This window comes from Lates calcarifer, linkage group LG13 (assembly GCF_001640805.2).
Source record: "Lates calcarifer isolate ASB-BC8 linkage group LG13, TLL_Latcal_v3, whole genome shotgun sequence".
Taxonomy (NCBI): Eukaryota; Metazoa; Chordata; class Actinopteri; family Centropomidae; genus Lates; species Lates calcarifer.
Genome location: NC_066845.1, coordinates 14,197,872 through 14,213,647, shown reverse-complemented (window position 1 = coordinate 14,213,647; position 15,776 = coordinate 14,197,872). Strand labels below are relative to the sequence as shown.

The window sequence follows — 15,776 nt, the reverse complement described above, 5'->3', positions numbered from 1 at the left end:
ACCTCTGACATTTGTCTGGCTGTAGCTGACAGCAGGATGAGCACTGCTCTAAATGTTAAGCACCTCCAGCTGGGCCTCCATGTGAAGGACTATTGTTGACTTGTACCTAGGGAGGTTTCGGTAGTTCTGAAAAAAAAAAGATGAATGACCTGCATGTAAACTTTACAAGGGTCAAACTGATTCAAGCTGCAATGTAAAATGTAAAACATACACTATTCATATATATGTATACTAAAAAGCAGGAAAGTGATGACTCTTGTTTGCATAAACAGGTGCTTAGTTTATTTACTCCTCACATATATATTATTGACAACAATCTGTTCAAATTGTTTATGGCACTTAACACAAAGGACATGTGTTTGTGCTGTCAGTTTAAGTTTAAACAAAGAAAGACAACAGGTGCACCGAGTGGAGTTTAGATTGGATAAAGTTGCTTCATATGACTTGGAGCCAGGAGGCACTTCTGTGTAAAAGTTTGTGAAACCATAAACAAGCAAACTGTTAACCTGGGTTATGAGCATGTTTAGCAACTTTGGAGGGAAAAAAAAAATCACATTAAAAAGGAAAATTGTTCAATTCCTTTGCGCCCACCCCCTTGTCATAAGATATGGATGTCCCGTAAGGTTATTTGTGTTTGCTGGGAAATGAAGTGCTCAACTGGATTAAAAACATACTGCATATGTTTGGAAATCTGTTTCCCTGGGCGTATGAGTGGAGTGAGCGAGCGTGAAGCAGCAGCTTGCGTCTCCTCCAAGAGAGAGGGCAGACACTCTCATCATTAGCTGGGCTACAATGTGCTCCTCTACCTGCTCCAATCTGCACAGCCAGGCTCCACTCTGACGCCAGACAGATGTTCCCAGCACGAGGTGCAAAGTACCGAGAGGGGAAATGAGAGTGAGCAGGAGAGAGGCAGAAGAATGGAAATATTCAGCAGAGTACACAATAAGAGTTTAATTATGAATAATACCAATGGCTCTTTGTTCTCACAATGAAGCTAGCTATGGTTCGCCTGGCCTTTGGGAAATTGTTTTTGGCTTCCATATGGGGGCAGCTGTCTGTCAAAAATAAACGCTTAAATCATAACATGCCACAGTAGGGATAATTACAGGATAAAGAACAATGCAACTATGTATGTTTACTTGCAATATTGGATAGGTATTTTGCTAAAACAAACTCTGAGACTATTGCAAAGGTTAAAAATGTAATTTCAAACACTCAGTGCTACCATTTGCTGCTACTGATGATCTACAACTGAGATTGTTTTGCAAAACTTGACATCAACTGTAATAAAGACATATACTCTAGTCACACACATATGCAGAAATGTTTCTGTGACAACACATAGAGGACGTGCCATAATTGACTGAGGGACTGTTCTGGCTGCACCCTTTTAAGGACTTGATGGATGTAACTTTAGCTTTTCATCACATGTATTATATGTATTCTTAAGACTCAAACCAATTCATCCTACTAGCAAACGTAGTCTGTGCTGCCACAACCTGATGCAAACATGAACTTTTGTTGTTCCCAAAACTATGAAATACTAGTAAAACAGCCATATCATGACACTTGTTATCACACAGTATATCCTCATTACAATCAAACCTGCACTTGCTCACATGAAAAGAAATAACCTTTTTTGGGTTGTGATCTGTTCAGGTAATTGGTTTAACAAATGATCCTTTTAAGAGTTAAACGCTGAATGAAATACTGTAAGGAGCTACACGCCTAATAGTTTGCAGTTAAAGGACATCTTGAGGTGTGGAGCAGACGATCTCCGCAGGCCACAGAATTCACAAACACAAAGCCAGCTGGTCTGATACACTCACAATACTTCACTGTTTGTATTTGCCTGACCAGCAGCAGAACACAGGCTCTGTCCTCCTTTGGGAGCTGTTACAATAGAGATGGATGTTAAAGCATGCATATCCCTCATGCACCATAATAACGAGCACACCACGCTGTGTGCTGAACTGTCCAACTTGGCCCTCGATTAGCCAGGGACAGGAAGTTAACAAACATATGATGGCTTCCAATCCACAGAACTTATTGAAGTGAATCTGGAAGGGAAGAAGTGCACTGACTGAGAAGGACACAGGTTACAATCGGTCATGAATCTCTTGTCTTGTTTAAAATGTATTTCATGTAGCATCTCTGTCATTAAAGTGCTATTCAGTCAAATCAAACAATAACAAAGTTAACAGCCTTTATGTTTTTGCATCTGGTAGATATATATACATACAGTTTTAATATTTTCATTATTGATTTTTCATAGAATCATTGTACAAAAAAAAAAGAATGTGAGCAAAGAAAATCCAATAACTATCCTTATGTTAACTTCTCTGCACATTATTAGAAAAAGTTAAGTGTGTCAGACAACTAATACCTTTCATGGAGACAAACCCTCGGCAGAAGAACTTCATACATTATAAAAAGTAAGAAAAAAATCCATAAAAACCTAAGGCTATACATCTCTGTTTAAATGGGATTTTACAGCGATAATGAACACCTTGGCTTTTCTCAGAGCAGAAAAGAGCATTAACTGTAGCACTGTTTTGCAAGTTCATATTGCATCATGTTGACTCTCAAACCGCCAAAACTATAATGAGAGAATAAGTATTAACAAGTAAAAGTAACACCCAGTGCTGTATTTATATAAGCTGCCTCTATTCAGATACTAATGATTTGCTTGTTACAGTAATTATCGCTGCGAGACCATACCGGAACATCTGCATTGATTTAGACTCTGGGAGAGCAGAGAGAGGGAGGGAGAGGCTCACAATCTGGAATTCGACTTCGAGAGCGAGACAACAATCTGTTGATGGTTATTTTGGTAATTGTCCATAATTGATGTAAAACACAGAGTGTTGCAGAAGATTCTAAATTACTGTTTCTGTAGCTTACGGGGTCATTGAAAATGGGCAGTTGCGATAAAAATGCATATACAACATCTAATAATGTGAGTTCTAAAGGAAACTGGACAGCTGGTGGGAGAAGACGAGCCCAACCTCATAGTTTGCACTTAACTGCTGGAGTAAATTGCTCTTGGCTGTCAAAAGTAATGGTGTGATACGTGATACATTCAGTTGAATAAAAGATTTGATACCTGAAATAAACATTAAAATATGACGACTTATATTAAACATTGTGTCATACATGTACGAAAGCCCAGCCCACATGGACTTAAAATAAATACTGTTGCAGGGGATAAACTTTGTGGCTGTGCAAAACCTAAATGCACTAAGTGTATATTCAGTCAAAATGCAGTTAAGACCAGAATCTGACTTTTTGACATTTGTTGTAACATATAATTTGTTTTATGTCATAGAAATGTATAATTTACAGCTATAAACCAAACCAAGAGAGCAAGAGAGCCAAATCCAGTTAAATCCTGCTGGTGAGATAACCACAGCTAAATTTAACCACCCCCCCCAATGTTAACTAGCTAAAAAAACGTAGCTTAGCAGCGTAGCATTAACTACCAATCACCCTCTGAGAGGAGGTCATAATTAGGTGTGGTTAAGCTACTTTTAAATTGCATATTTAAATATATTAAATGCATCAAATTGGAAATGGATTTAGTGTACAACTTTAAAAGAAATTATTGACAAATGATGAAAATCTAAAGAGCACATTTTGTTTGTTGACACTAGTTTTTCATAAGGCTACGTGCAGTCTTCTTATCTATTGTCTGTCAATTATTTTTTGTTGTGAAATAATCAGTTTCAAAGACACAAAATGAAGGCATTTTATCTGTTATTCAGTCAGCCAGAAAACTTAAAGTGTAGATTTGCCAGACCATAACTACTTACATATGCCATAAAAATGCAAACAAAATGTTCTGTCTTCTGTCCAAAACTCTACACATAAACCTGCCACAACAGAGGCTCTGTTCCTAAAACACAACTCAAGTGTTTTATTTAATAATCATCCATACGGAGGAACTTATCAGCAATGAATGAAATGTTTTTAGAAAAGTGTAGCAAGTGTAACAATGTCTCATCTCTGCAGAGGGACCATTACACCTTGTGTTTCTAGAGCTGATGCTAAACTCTGCTCTGCACTGTAGCTGTGGATGACTGCTCTATGTATGTGAAGCACTGCAGTATGTGGCAACAAGTCTCTCAAACGCCTCTCTCTGTGGCTCAAGAGGGTTTCAGCATGGCTGACACACGGTGAGGAGCTCCTCAGCACATGTTTTGGTAAGTGAAGAGAATACAGCTCAAAGCAAGGTGAGTGATGTACCTGTAATACACAGGGTAGTCCAGTATGTCCTTGTTTTGTTACCATCGCTTCTCTAATGAGACATCGGCTGAAGAATCAGTGTAAATCTACAGTGCCTCGTTGTTCAGTCCAGCCTGACCTTACTTCACTCTCGGCTGAATTAAGGAAATCTTTTACCTTCATAGCTGTGTCTATGGATAAACAACACACACTAATTATGGAAACATCCACAAACTAGGATAAGACTGCATGACCTTGGACTAATGAATATATAGGAAAAGAATATGGCTGCTGCAGTTCGCACTGTTTGACGAGTGAGGATCAAACCACTGATCCATTTGACATTTGAAAGCATGACCTCTGACTTCAGCTAAAGGAACTACATTCCTTTAAAAACAATCTACCATCAAATACATTGCCAGACTATCAATTTAAATGCCAAACATCACTTTGTTTACCTTATAGGCAAGTTAACAATTTCTAAATGACATTTAATCACTAGTTTAAGTTTTTTTTTTTGCTGAATTCCACATAAACACATTCATTCATGAATTGACCTACATTACTGTCAAAATCACAACTGCATTGACACAAAATCCAACAGATTCACACGGACACTTGAAAAAACACAAAACCAAGGTTGTGTGATGTCACCTAGCCACCCTGGTCAATTAAACACCTCCCACTATGGGTTGGCATCACTCAAAAGGCTCATTAACCCTTTTGACCAACCACCAGTCACAATCAGAAAAACATCCCGTCACACTGGCCAATCCCTACATGGGCAACGTAGGTCAACACCCACACAAGTGACAGGCAATTGAATTGCTAGAGAGAATGTGGTCTGTCTGAGCACTTGAAAGACATTTGTTTATTCACAGCTAGTCACACGGCCAGACAGACTTCATGGGCTTAAAAATAAGAAGCAAAGGTGATGCCTAATGCAATTTCATAAAGGGGAAATTACTTTTTTGTATACTGGTGATGTATGTGAGTGATATGAGGTAAATATTCACAGATCTTTAAAAGCAAGCAGGAACGTGGCTGCATAAATCATTTCTTATTTGCAGTACAGATGAGGTGAATCACAAAATTCAGAATTAATGCCTTTTGTAGGTTTACTGAAATATATATATCCCAAATACATCACATTTGGATCTCTGAATCAATGTGGCATTTACTTAGTGTACAACAACGCCTTATAAAATGAAACAGGAGCAGTGATACATTGCTGAAGCGTCTTTGTGTGCTTGTTTTTCAGACCACTAGTCTTAATCTACTGGGTTGATCTCCCGGTTCCCGCGGGATTATAAAATGTCTGCAAACCTCCAAATATTTGAGGCAATCAACAACTCAACACGCATTTGGCGTTAGAATGCAAGAATGTGAAAACACACAAACGAATGGATAAAAAGGAGTGAAATATGAAGAGAAATAAGGGGATCGGAGCCGTGCCCATTTCGGGGGTGTAAAATATGGAGAAGTGTGGATCATTGGGGGAGCTGCTCTGCCTGGGGGAACAGATGAAGGGAGGACACTCTGCCAAGATCTCTCCACTGGAGGGGGAGCTGAGGGACTGGAGCTCTATGGGAGAAAGAGTGTGCGCCTCGCATGCTGCTCTCCTCAATCTCAGTCTCACACGCCTGCATTGACACGTCCCAGGCTCTCTGCAGCAGAGGGAAATTGCTGCTGACAGGGCCTTGCAAACTTTCACAGCCATTTAGAAAGACTTACTCCCACACTTTTGTCACAGGCATTTATTGCACAAGATACATGATATGAAAAATTAACATTTTTTGAACTTGGCATCCTTTTCTTCACCAAGTTAGGCTTAAAAACCATTCATAATTTTTCAGCCTTGCAATCGGCCCCAGTGCAGATGTAAACACAAGACATGCCAAGTGAGACCCCGAGATTATGAAAATGCACAATTTTCAAGAAAAAAAAAAATCCAAACACTAAATTTGTACCATACGAGTTCCTAATTGAATAAGAAATGCTGTCCGTGTCCCCATCACCAAACCACACGAGGCTGTTTTTAACTGAGAGCAGAGTTTTTTGCAGCTTTACCTTTAAGTTCACGACCAGCCAGTGCCTCCAGTAAGCAGATTTTGGATCTGCGCGGTTTGGAGCATCAGGATCAACCATCACCAGAACATACGTCTTTTTCTGCAGACAGAAGGAGATGCATATATTTAATATAGAAAAAGTGCTTTACTGCAGTACCACACACATTGTGATTGGCCCAGAGGCAGTTCCAGGAACTGCGCAGTACCTGATCCCTTTCGCTTCCTAAATGCAGCCATGTGCTGTTTGTACATCACGTTGCCCAAGGCTTGACTTCCATCTCTGCAGCTAACAATACTTGGTTTAAATTCCTCAAAACAGATGCTTCACTTTACTTTCTTAGCTTTAACTTCTTGTACCTAAAAATGCTTGTAAAGACTGAATTTTATTCTATTCACATAATGTGTTTTTCTTGTTTTGGTTTTTTTACGTAGTCACTTGTGTTCTCGAGTGCAGAAAGCTCACAAAGCCAGTTGATACCAGAAGGCTGGGTTTGCCTTTTATTGACTTGACACATGATCATAACACAGTCTTACTTCAGCTGTCAAGGCTGAAATGTTAAAATGTTTGAAAGAAATTAACAGACAATATTGTTATAAAAAGCATGAAAGAAAACTGTCCTAAAAAGGCAACAAGACACATGAGAATATGTGCTGTAAGACGTGTAATCACAAACTGCAGTACACTCGATTTTATAGAAAGAGTAAAGCTCTGTCTCTTCTGTTATTCCTTCAACTTAATATAATTACTGTGACATCAATAAAAATGACAACGTTTTGGATCTGATACCAACTCATCTCGTTAACATATTCACAGTAACTTTCTGCCACTTACCCAGTATCTTTATACCCCTCAATCTGTCAATAGATAAAGTGAGAGAAAAAGCATCTTAACTAACACTTGATCACAGTTATTGGACGTTGACTTGGCGGCTTAATTGCCGGAAAATGTTCATTCTGTCTGTCCCTAAAAGTTAGAGAATTATGAGAGCAGATTGAATTATTGCGAGAGCACATTTGTCATCCCTGGTCCGGTGCCCAAAATCTGCCAGACCATATGATGGGCTTTTTTTATTTTGTTCACTTCCTCTACAAACAGAGACATTAATCGAGGCTGTTTCAATCCACAATGTCCTCTTACTGTATATGCACTTACAACTGAAGCAAGACCATAATGTTATCAGCTTTAATACATATAAAACAGATGTAGTGTTTCTTAAATTCCTACACTGACTGCCAAACAACGTTGTCTGTGGTGCAATGAAACATTTAATAGAAAATGCTCAAATGCTCCCATGTAAACATAACCCCTAAATTTCTGTTTGTTGTGCCCTATCAAGACACTCTTAAAGGCCTCTGAAAATTAAGCCGATGTACTTGAATGAGATAAAGAAGTAGTCATGTATTTTTCTGCAGATGCTCATTTTCAGAAGGATTCTCTGCCTACCTGACAAGCAGTAATAAGCGTAAACAACTAAGCCTAATAATAGGATAATACTGTAGTCTCAGTGATAGTGCCTGCAGGTAACATCCAGACACACCAGCAACAATAGAGCCTCCTCCACAGCCTGTCAAAAGTGACTCTATATCAGTGACCCCCCCGGGCAGCTTACCAACCATGACCTGTTGCCTTCTCAAGAGTTGTAATCCTCATTTGTACATGTTTGCTACCAGGCAAAGACACTGTGATAATGTAGTTACACTAATATTTAAGTCAGACCCTGATGCATTCAGAAATAACATGGTTTCAAACAACAGCATGCACACACAAACACACGCACAAACACACACACAAACACACCGACTACAAGGCAATTTAAGCATATAAATTAAAAATGACCTCCAGTCACAATTCTCATTCAAAGAAATGACACTTTATTGGATATTTCACGAAAGTTACCATGGATAGAGATACACTATATAGGACAGGCTTAGTCTTCCTAAAGCCAAATTTAGAACAACATTAAGAACATTTCACATCCATTTCCAACTGTAAACAACAAAATCATGGCCTATTTATAGTGGGCACTGAATTTCAATGATTTCTGTGCATATTTAGTGCTTGAATTTCTACCTGTAAGAATCTGGTTGGTCCAGCTGGCACAGGCAGCAAATAATACAAGAAGCTCCCTCCGTGCTTGCACTTCACACATTGTGGCATGTACCCTTCTCTCTTGCAAGGACATTTTTTTCTCCATCTGTCAAAATCCACATTAATTACACACAGATATGTGCGAAAGACTCCAGGGAAAAACAGATGCATATTCTGCCATCTGAAATAATTTACCAGGGCTTGAACAAACTAAATGTATATCAAAACAGTTCTAGTTCTCATATCTGGATACTGTAACACACACATTTTCCAAGAATATGTTGGAGCTCTACCTTATTAGTGCTAATTATTAATAGTAATGAGAAAACTTAACATTTGAGCCTTGATGATAATTTGAAATAAAGATTTGCTTTTACACTACAGCTAATCAAATCTATCACTGATGACAGTTCATTTCCATAGATTTTGGGGGATACACAAAGCTATCAGTAAAGACTTCAAATTGTTTTAATGCTCCTGTGTTTTACCTACATAATTTAGATTATTGCAAAAGAGGTGAGCGGGCAGATGCTTGCGCTGTTATGCTCTGTAATCATAGCTACAGGGCTTTTAAAATGCCATAATATTCTGAGAGCTCAGAGCAGAAGTGAAACCTGGGTAGGTGCTGGCCATGGTAGCTCCATCGGGCCATTATACAGGAGGGGATGTGAGGCTCCTGGGTACAGGCTGGAGGCGGGGGGAGATTGAGCCTGCATTCTCTTGGGATTAACCTCCCACTGCCTGCTGTGATCACAGCAAAACGGCCCACTGGGACCACACCTCAGACGCCAGGCGGCTGGAATAAACCCCGCAGCTGACTGGGCGTCTCTGTCACGGCTACTGGTCAGTGGTAGGGAGGAAACGGGAAAGTGCTCTCTTCAGTGACACCTATGAAAATGCGGGGGGGTATTTACTGAAGATCTTATGATTAAATAAAGTATTTCTGAACTGCAGGTTTCATTTAATGAAATACATTTTTATATTGTATTCTCAACAGATGACTTGAAAATCCCACACCATGCCAGTAGCATCGAATAGATACGGTATTTGCAAAACAGAAGACGGTGAAGAACAAAGGCAGAGGAAGACCAGTGTCTCTGAGGATGCAAACTACTGGCTTACCTTTGAGTGAACTCTGCTGGGGCTGAGAATCAGAGAGATGTCTAATCGCTGCTCTAGTAGAGCTGCCTGGGCTATTGAGCCTAGCTCTGCTAACTGATGACACCATGAAGGGCGAGAGTGAGTTAGCAAGAGGGAGGGAGGAGAGGCCCCTCTGTGAGTTTACAAGTTCATGCTTTATCCCTGACCCAATACCAAACAGTGTCATCCATGCAGCTGCCTATTAATATACCCATTGCTTTATCCTCCCCGTTCTTCATCTCCTTCAGCCTCTGTGCACAGAACCCACAACATTTCATTAAATGGTCAACTGTGCTCACCACTCGACCCAGAGCAAAGCAACGCATCGATCCCAAATCCCTGTTTAAGTAGCAAAAACACTTGAACTCGTTTGGTAATTAACAGGTATCTGTGTTGTGATTAAGAGACAGCGATGGCTTAACAACCATCGACTGAAGCTTAGAGCAAGGTTGAAAGATCGATCTGTAAATACAGAAAAATAGAAACTCTAAAATACAGCAGTAGAAATAAATTTGTCAGATGATGGAGAAAATGAAATGAAAAAGAAAAGAAAATGAACCTCAGCTACAATTTCATTGTTTTTGCAGCCAAACTATTAAAAAAAAGATTTGAAATCAAACTGAATATGTAATGTAGTATGGAGTGAAATCAGACAGCAAAGATATGTGAACTTTTATACAAAGTAATAAGGTCTAATTTCGGAGGCAGGGTAGCAGTGAGAGGTGCAGACGATCAACTGATGGGGAAGGTTAACACTGGTACCACTGATGAGGTTCATCCTGGTGGAGGGGAGGTCAGGGGTCAGCCAGGCAGCAGTAATTGAATCCTGCCCAGAGAGTGGGGGAACCGTAGACCCAAAAATGAGATGGAGATGGAAGGGGGCCAATGGCCACTCACCTAGAGGTCACCGACCTTTACAGGTGAGGAGGTCCTCATTGTCACTGATAACAGCCCCACACACCCAACTACAATCTGCAGAAGCTTTGAAACCTCATTGTTTCCCCGCTGCAAGCAGCGTTACAAAACCTCCTTCATAGGCAGGCATAAAGGGCAGATCGGCAATCTGCTACAGAGGAACTGTCTCAGGAGGAATGATGAATTTCATGAAATCTTGTTAAACAATAGCTTATTATTCTAGCGATAAAAAGGTATTGTTATGACTACAGAGACATGATCTGTCCATTGACTGCAGCTCTCAGGTACCATTAAAAAAAAGAAGGTCTGACTATGCTTCAGCAATTTTGCATGTCAAAGTCAATTGACAAGTCATTACAGGGATTAGTACTACTCAGCCTGCAAAGACTGTTGTAACGTCTTCTGTGGCTTTAAATGAAACTTTCTGAAGTCTGAGAAAATGACTCAAGTGAGTAATGAGAAAACTACAAATGTTTAACAGAGCAAACTAGGAACACTGAGTTTGAAAGCCATGGGTTTCTACAGACCCTAAAGATGTTGAAGAACTGCGTTATGGGAAGTGTGGTATCAAATGTGCCTATATACAGACAATATTCATTTCATTTATGTTAACATTTAGTCTTTCTCACCAAAACACACTGGTTTAACAAACATTTTAAACATTTTTCCTCTACATAAAACATTTGCAATTATATTATTATATATTTTTTTATTTCGAAATGTTAACTGTTTACATCCATGTTTCTTTGCTGGCAATGTTTTTCTTCATTGCTTTGAACCATTACCACCACCAACTGTCATCAGACAAGTGTAAAACCAATGGCAGGACCCACTTCTAAAAAAAAAATTGCTCCATAGGGCTAGTAGTGGTCATAAAGTCCATAGTGTACCTTTAAGAATATGTTTAGGTGCACAAAGCTCTTGGTTAATTAGGGAAAGTTCAACAATGACTTGTTTTCTCCCTCAACATTTAACTGTTACCTTTCCTAACCTCACCTTAACCAAAGTTCTTTTGTTGCCTAAAACTTACCACACAAGATACTAACTCCAGTCTTCAGTGTCACAGTGAGTAGTACAAAACACAGCATTGAACACTGAACATAATCCAGGCAGCAGTTACACTTCTCTCAAAATGCATACAGCAAAACAAATTAGCAGCATACAAATGCAATTTGTAGGAGACAGAATTGACTAAAAGCCAGGATATCTCAGCCTCCTCTGCTTCAATTTTGACATTTTAACTGGTTCTCAAAAGTCCAACAACTTCTTTAAGATGGTATATTAAAGAAACACATGCACATAGGGTCAGTGAGCTTAAGGTGGTGTTTTGTGCTTGAAGCCACTTGATGTCATAGATGTTGTGGTTCAGCAGGAAAAGAACTACAGATTATTACTGAACTCCATAACACACAATGTCAGAGCTTCTTGCCACTTTGGTGCAACATGAGTGCTACTGATGCTTCTGTGACTATTACACAAGATGATTTGGGGAATTTCACACGAGCCAATAACAACCACAGTTACTGGTTTAACATTCACATTGATTATTGACACATATAAATGATATGCAAACAGACTGCCAATACTCCTCAGTGTGTTCTTAAGCGCCTCACACAGTGCGGGCTGCTCACTACCTCCAAACCTGCCTATTTTTAACTCAGCCTCCCTCCCACACAGGAGTGGAGTGTGAAGTGGCTTATAAATCCACACTTCGAGGAGCCACATGGTCAAAGGAAAGCCACATGTGGATACAAACGCATATTTAAGGCCTAAAGACAACACAGCTACTAGATCCCCACTAGGTAGCCAAACAGAGGAGTGAGCGAGCTATGAGGAGGCAGCGGTTCAAGAGGAATCACAGCGGAAAATGAAACACAAGTTTGCATAATTACATAATCACATAACACTTTTATATGTATTAGATACTATATTCCAATCAAATTAACACATGAAAGAAGATGAGAGAATGCAATATCATTTATATGATATATGCACTACATATAATCATGAGTGTATTAATCATGAAAATTCCTGAACAATACATTTTATTTTGGCCTCCAAAACCACAAGTGAACAACTCCTTTATGAATTCTAGAAATGTTTAAATGCAGTCTGTCCTGAACTCTGTTTGTAAAGCCTTGTACTTTTGCAGTGCAGTTTGGAGCTGCTATGAAGCCATAGCTAACAGTAAGATGGTTCACAGTCTGATTGAAGCTTGAGGGGGGTTAAGGAATTAGTGGCAGCCTAGGGAACCATTTCTGCATTTCTCTCAACACTGAAGACTTCTTTCACCGCGCCATGCTTGCGAACACAGCCGTGCTCATGTTAAGCTTATTAGTCACCCTGGATGCGATCTTGCTAGCTGAGGCTTTCAACACTTTCTAGTGGTGGCTTTACACACATACACCTACTCACTGCCATGAAAGCATTTCTGCAAATGCACATGTTCTAACACAGTAACTACCACTAACAGGTACTCTGAAGTAACATGCAGCCAGGCGCCGGGATATCAGCCTCGGATCCAGCCCGTGCTAAATGAGGCAAGAGGGAAATATTTTTGTCATGTAGTTTCGCTGCTGAGAACACAACACAGTCAAACAGGGCAAATTACAGCACTGGACTCATATCCATAATTAGTCTGTCAAGCATGTCACACACTTCGAGTCACAGATCTGCTATTTTACCACCAAGTGCAGCCTATAAAAGTTAATGGTGAGCACATTCTAATTACTTCACCGGGATTTGGGAATCTAAATCAACTATTTTGATCCTAGAGGCCCTTAGGGGAATTTGGAGGATGAAAAGTAAAATAATAAAGATCTTCTGGGATTAGTGGATATTTTAGTTTGGTGTATGTGCAACTGAAAACAGCAAGTTTACACAGTGCATGACATGAGATTTCAAAGCTGTGAAACCCTAAGCTCATATTTAACATGTTCTAAAAATTTACTTTATCTGGGTCATCACATTTTATTTTGGCAGCTATTTTGTTCTTACGGAAACCAATTCTTCCATTTTTGCTTTTGTCACATCTATTTGGACACTTACTGCCACATTTTGACAGACTTGAGACTGTCTGTAATTGCATTTTAATTAAATAAAATAGATAAAGGCTTATGACAGTTACACTTCATGGAGAACCGTCATGCAGCAGACACAATTCTGAAGACGATGGGTTACATGCTGCCATGAAGGCAGCTTAGTTGTAAGCACTCTGACACCCATTCCTATTTGGCCATCAGAGCTGTTAAAGGTGTCAGGGCTGTTCACAGGCACTGTGTGTTTCACCAGCCAAGATGGCTTCCACATTTTTTCTATCATGATTAATTATGGTTTCTGATGGTAGTACAGTGAGAAAGTGTAAATTATTCCCACATTTTCTTGTGCCCTCCGTTCAGTCACTGTTGTGTAGGAAGATGCTATTGACGCCATCCATGGATGGCGACCAAAAGGCATCTACATGGGGTGGCAAACTCTAGTGCCTATTAAGGGGTGGAAGTGGCGGTGGGGGGTGGGGGGGGTGCTTGGCATGTGGGCTGAACCTAGTCCAGACTGCCAGTTGACAGGGCCGGATTTTCCAGTATGGAAGAGTCTTGTTTCAGTGGGCGAAGCTGGGTGTTGGGAGACTGGGAGAAAGGACTGCCCAGGGCTTGGAAGCTTGAAACAGAATATTTCAAACAGACAAGCACCGTCTGTGTTCCAGTGTCACCAGCCCACCCGTCTGACAATCAGGGCCATGTCATCACACGGGCTCTGAGTAATTCAGGGAGCACTCTTATCACCTTAGAAGATGTGGCAATCTCAGACGTCAGAGCAGTCTGAGGTTCCAGCAGCAGAAATAGCATTAAATGATATGCAGCACAGGGTATGGAAGACAAAAAAGTACAGTAAAAACGTTCACCTAAAGGCAAAACATTAAGAGCATGAATAGCAAAGCTGGTGAAATGCAACCACAATACTGTGCTTTGCTTTGAATCCTTAACAAAATCCACAATATGTCTTCAAAAACACACACTGCACACGTAGCACTGAAAATCCTTAGTTTTGGAGAACTGGCTGAAATAAAATAATTCGTCTGACAGATCATTTTGTGTATGTTGATATATTTAGCGCTGTCAGAGAGGACATCACAGAGAATGGCACTTATATCACAATGCAGAAACTGTTATCAGAGGAGGTACAGGTTTATGGTTCAAGGGCTCGTCCATTCATAGAGAACAAGCTCAGCCTCTCTGCCTGACACACTGATAAAGACAGCACAAATAAAACAGCTCCACAGCTCCATCTTTGCCTCTCCCCAAGGGAATAATATATCACCCATCTGAATGTGGCACATATTGAATCATTTCCAGCGTTGATGATTCATTTGAATAAATCAGCCTTTTTTATTTTGCCAACTTGAACTGATACTGAAATAAGGAAAACTGAAGTAACATTGTTAGATATGAGGAAGGACAGGTGCTAGAGTGTTCTATAGGACTGGTAATCCTAATCCCCTTTCAAGCAACAATTAATGACTACAGCAATAATCTTCGTATATATGTTGTTGCAATTCCTTTTTGACTGTCAACGATAACCTGCCTAACTCACATAGACCAAATCCAGGGGGATATGTCGCTGCAGGCAGATAGGATCTTATCCTGGATTTGCATAGATAAATGCACAGCAATAATTCAAGAAGCGCACAGGACAGATGTAGTTTTGACCTAACATATATTCTCAATCTGACCATACACTATTGACGTGGCCTGCTCTCAGGAGCTTAATTTTCAAAGATGGTTGATCCACAGAAAGAGGTCCACTTGTTATCTGCATTAACTGTTAAGAATATCAAATATTTTAGGGAAAAAAATTTAATATGGAAGCTTCCCTCACAAAAACTTTCAATGTCTTCCACAAAAAGCTACGGATGCACAGGATCAGCCTATCGGCAAATATGAAAAATCAGCAGCTTGTGCAATGAAAGGGTTATATCCGCATTCAAGCTAAGAGACATACTCTAACATACACAGACACAAATCCTGTTGAGCTGAGCCGAGCAGAGATACCCTACCAGCCCTCCAAGGCACAATTAGGATTTCACGGGGGGAAGAAATCTACATTCCTGCACACATGAAAAAAAAGTCCTTTCTCCCTCCCCACAACAATATCAACTTTTTACTCAAGGAAAAAACCTGAAGCACCACTCGATAGGATTTGGACAAAGAAATAAAAAACAAAGCCAGAAAAAATCTAAATTTAAGCTGCAGTTGTTAAAGAAAAAATATTATGGTTGAGGAAAATCCAGTCCTAAGCCTCCCAGTTCCAATCAATTTCTCCTATTCTCTGTGATATGAAAA

At 39.9% G+C, this 15,776-nt stretch overlaps 1 protein-coding gene across 1 annotated transcript in view; it reads right to left on the bottom strand.

Moving 5' to 3' along the window:
- LOC108878493 (phosphatidylethanolamine-binding protein 4) overlaps positions 1–15,776 on the bottom strand; it is a 48,505-nt gene that overhangs the window by 20,769 nt on the left and 11,960 nt on the right. The window contains exon 4 of the mRNA XM_018669258.2: positions 6,295–6,393. Coding sequence (XP_018524774.1) covers positions 6,295–6,393 — 99 coding nt within the window. The remainder of the gene's footprint in view (positions 1–6,294; positions 6,394–15,776) is intronic.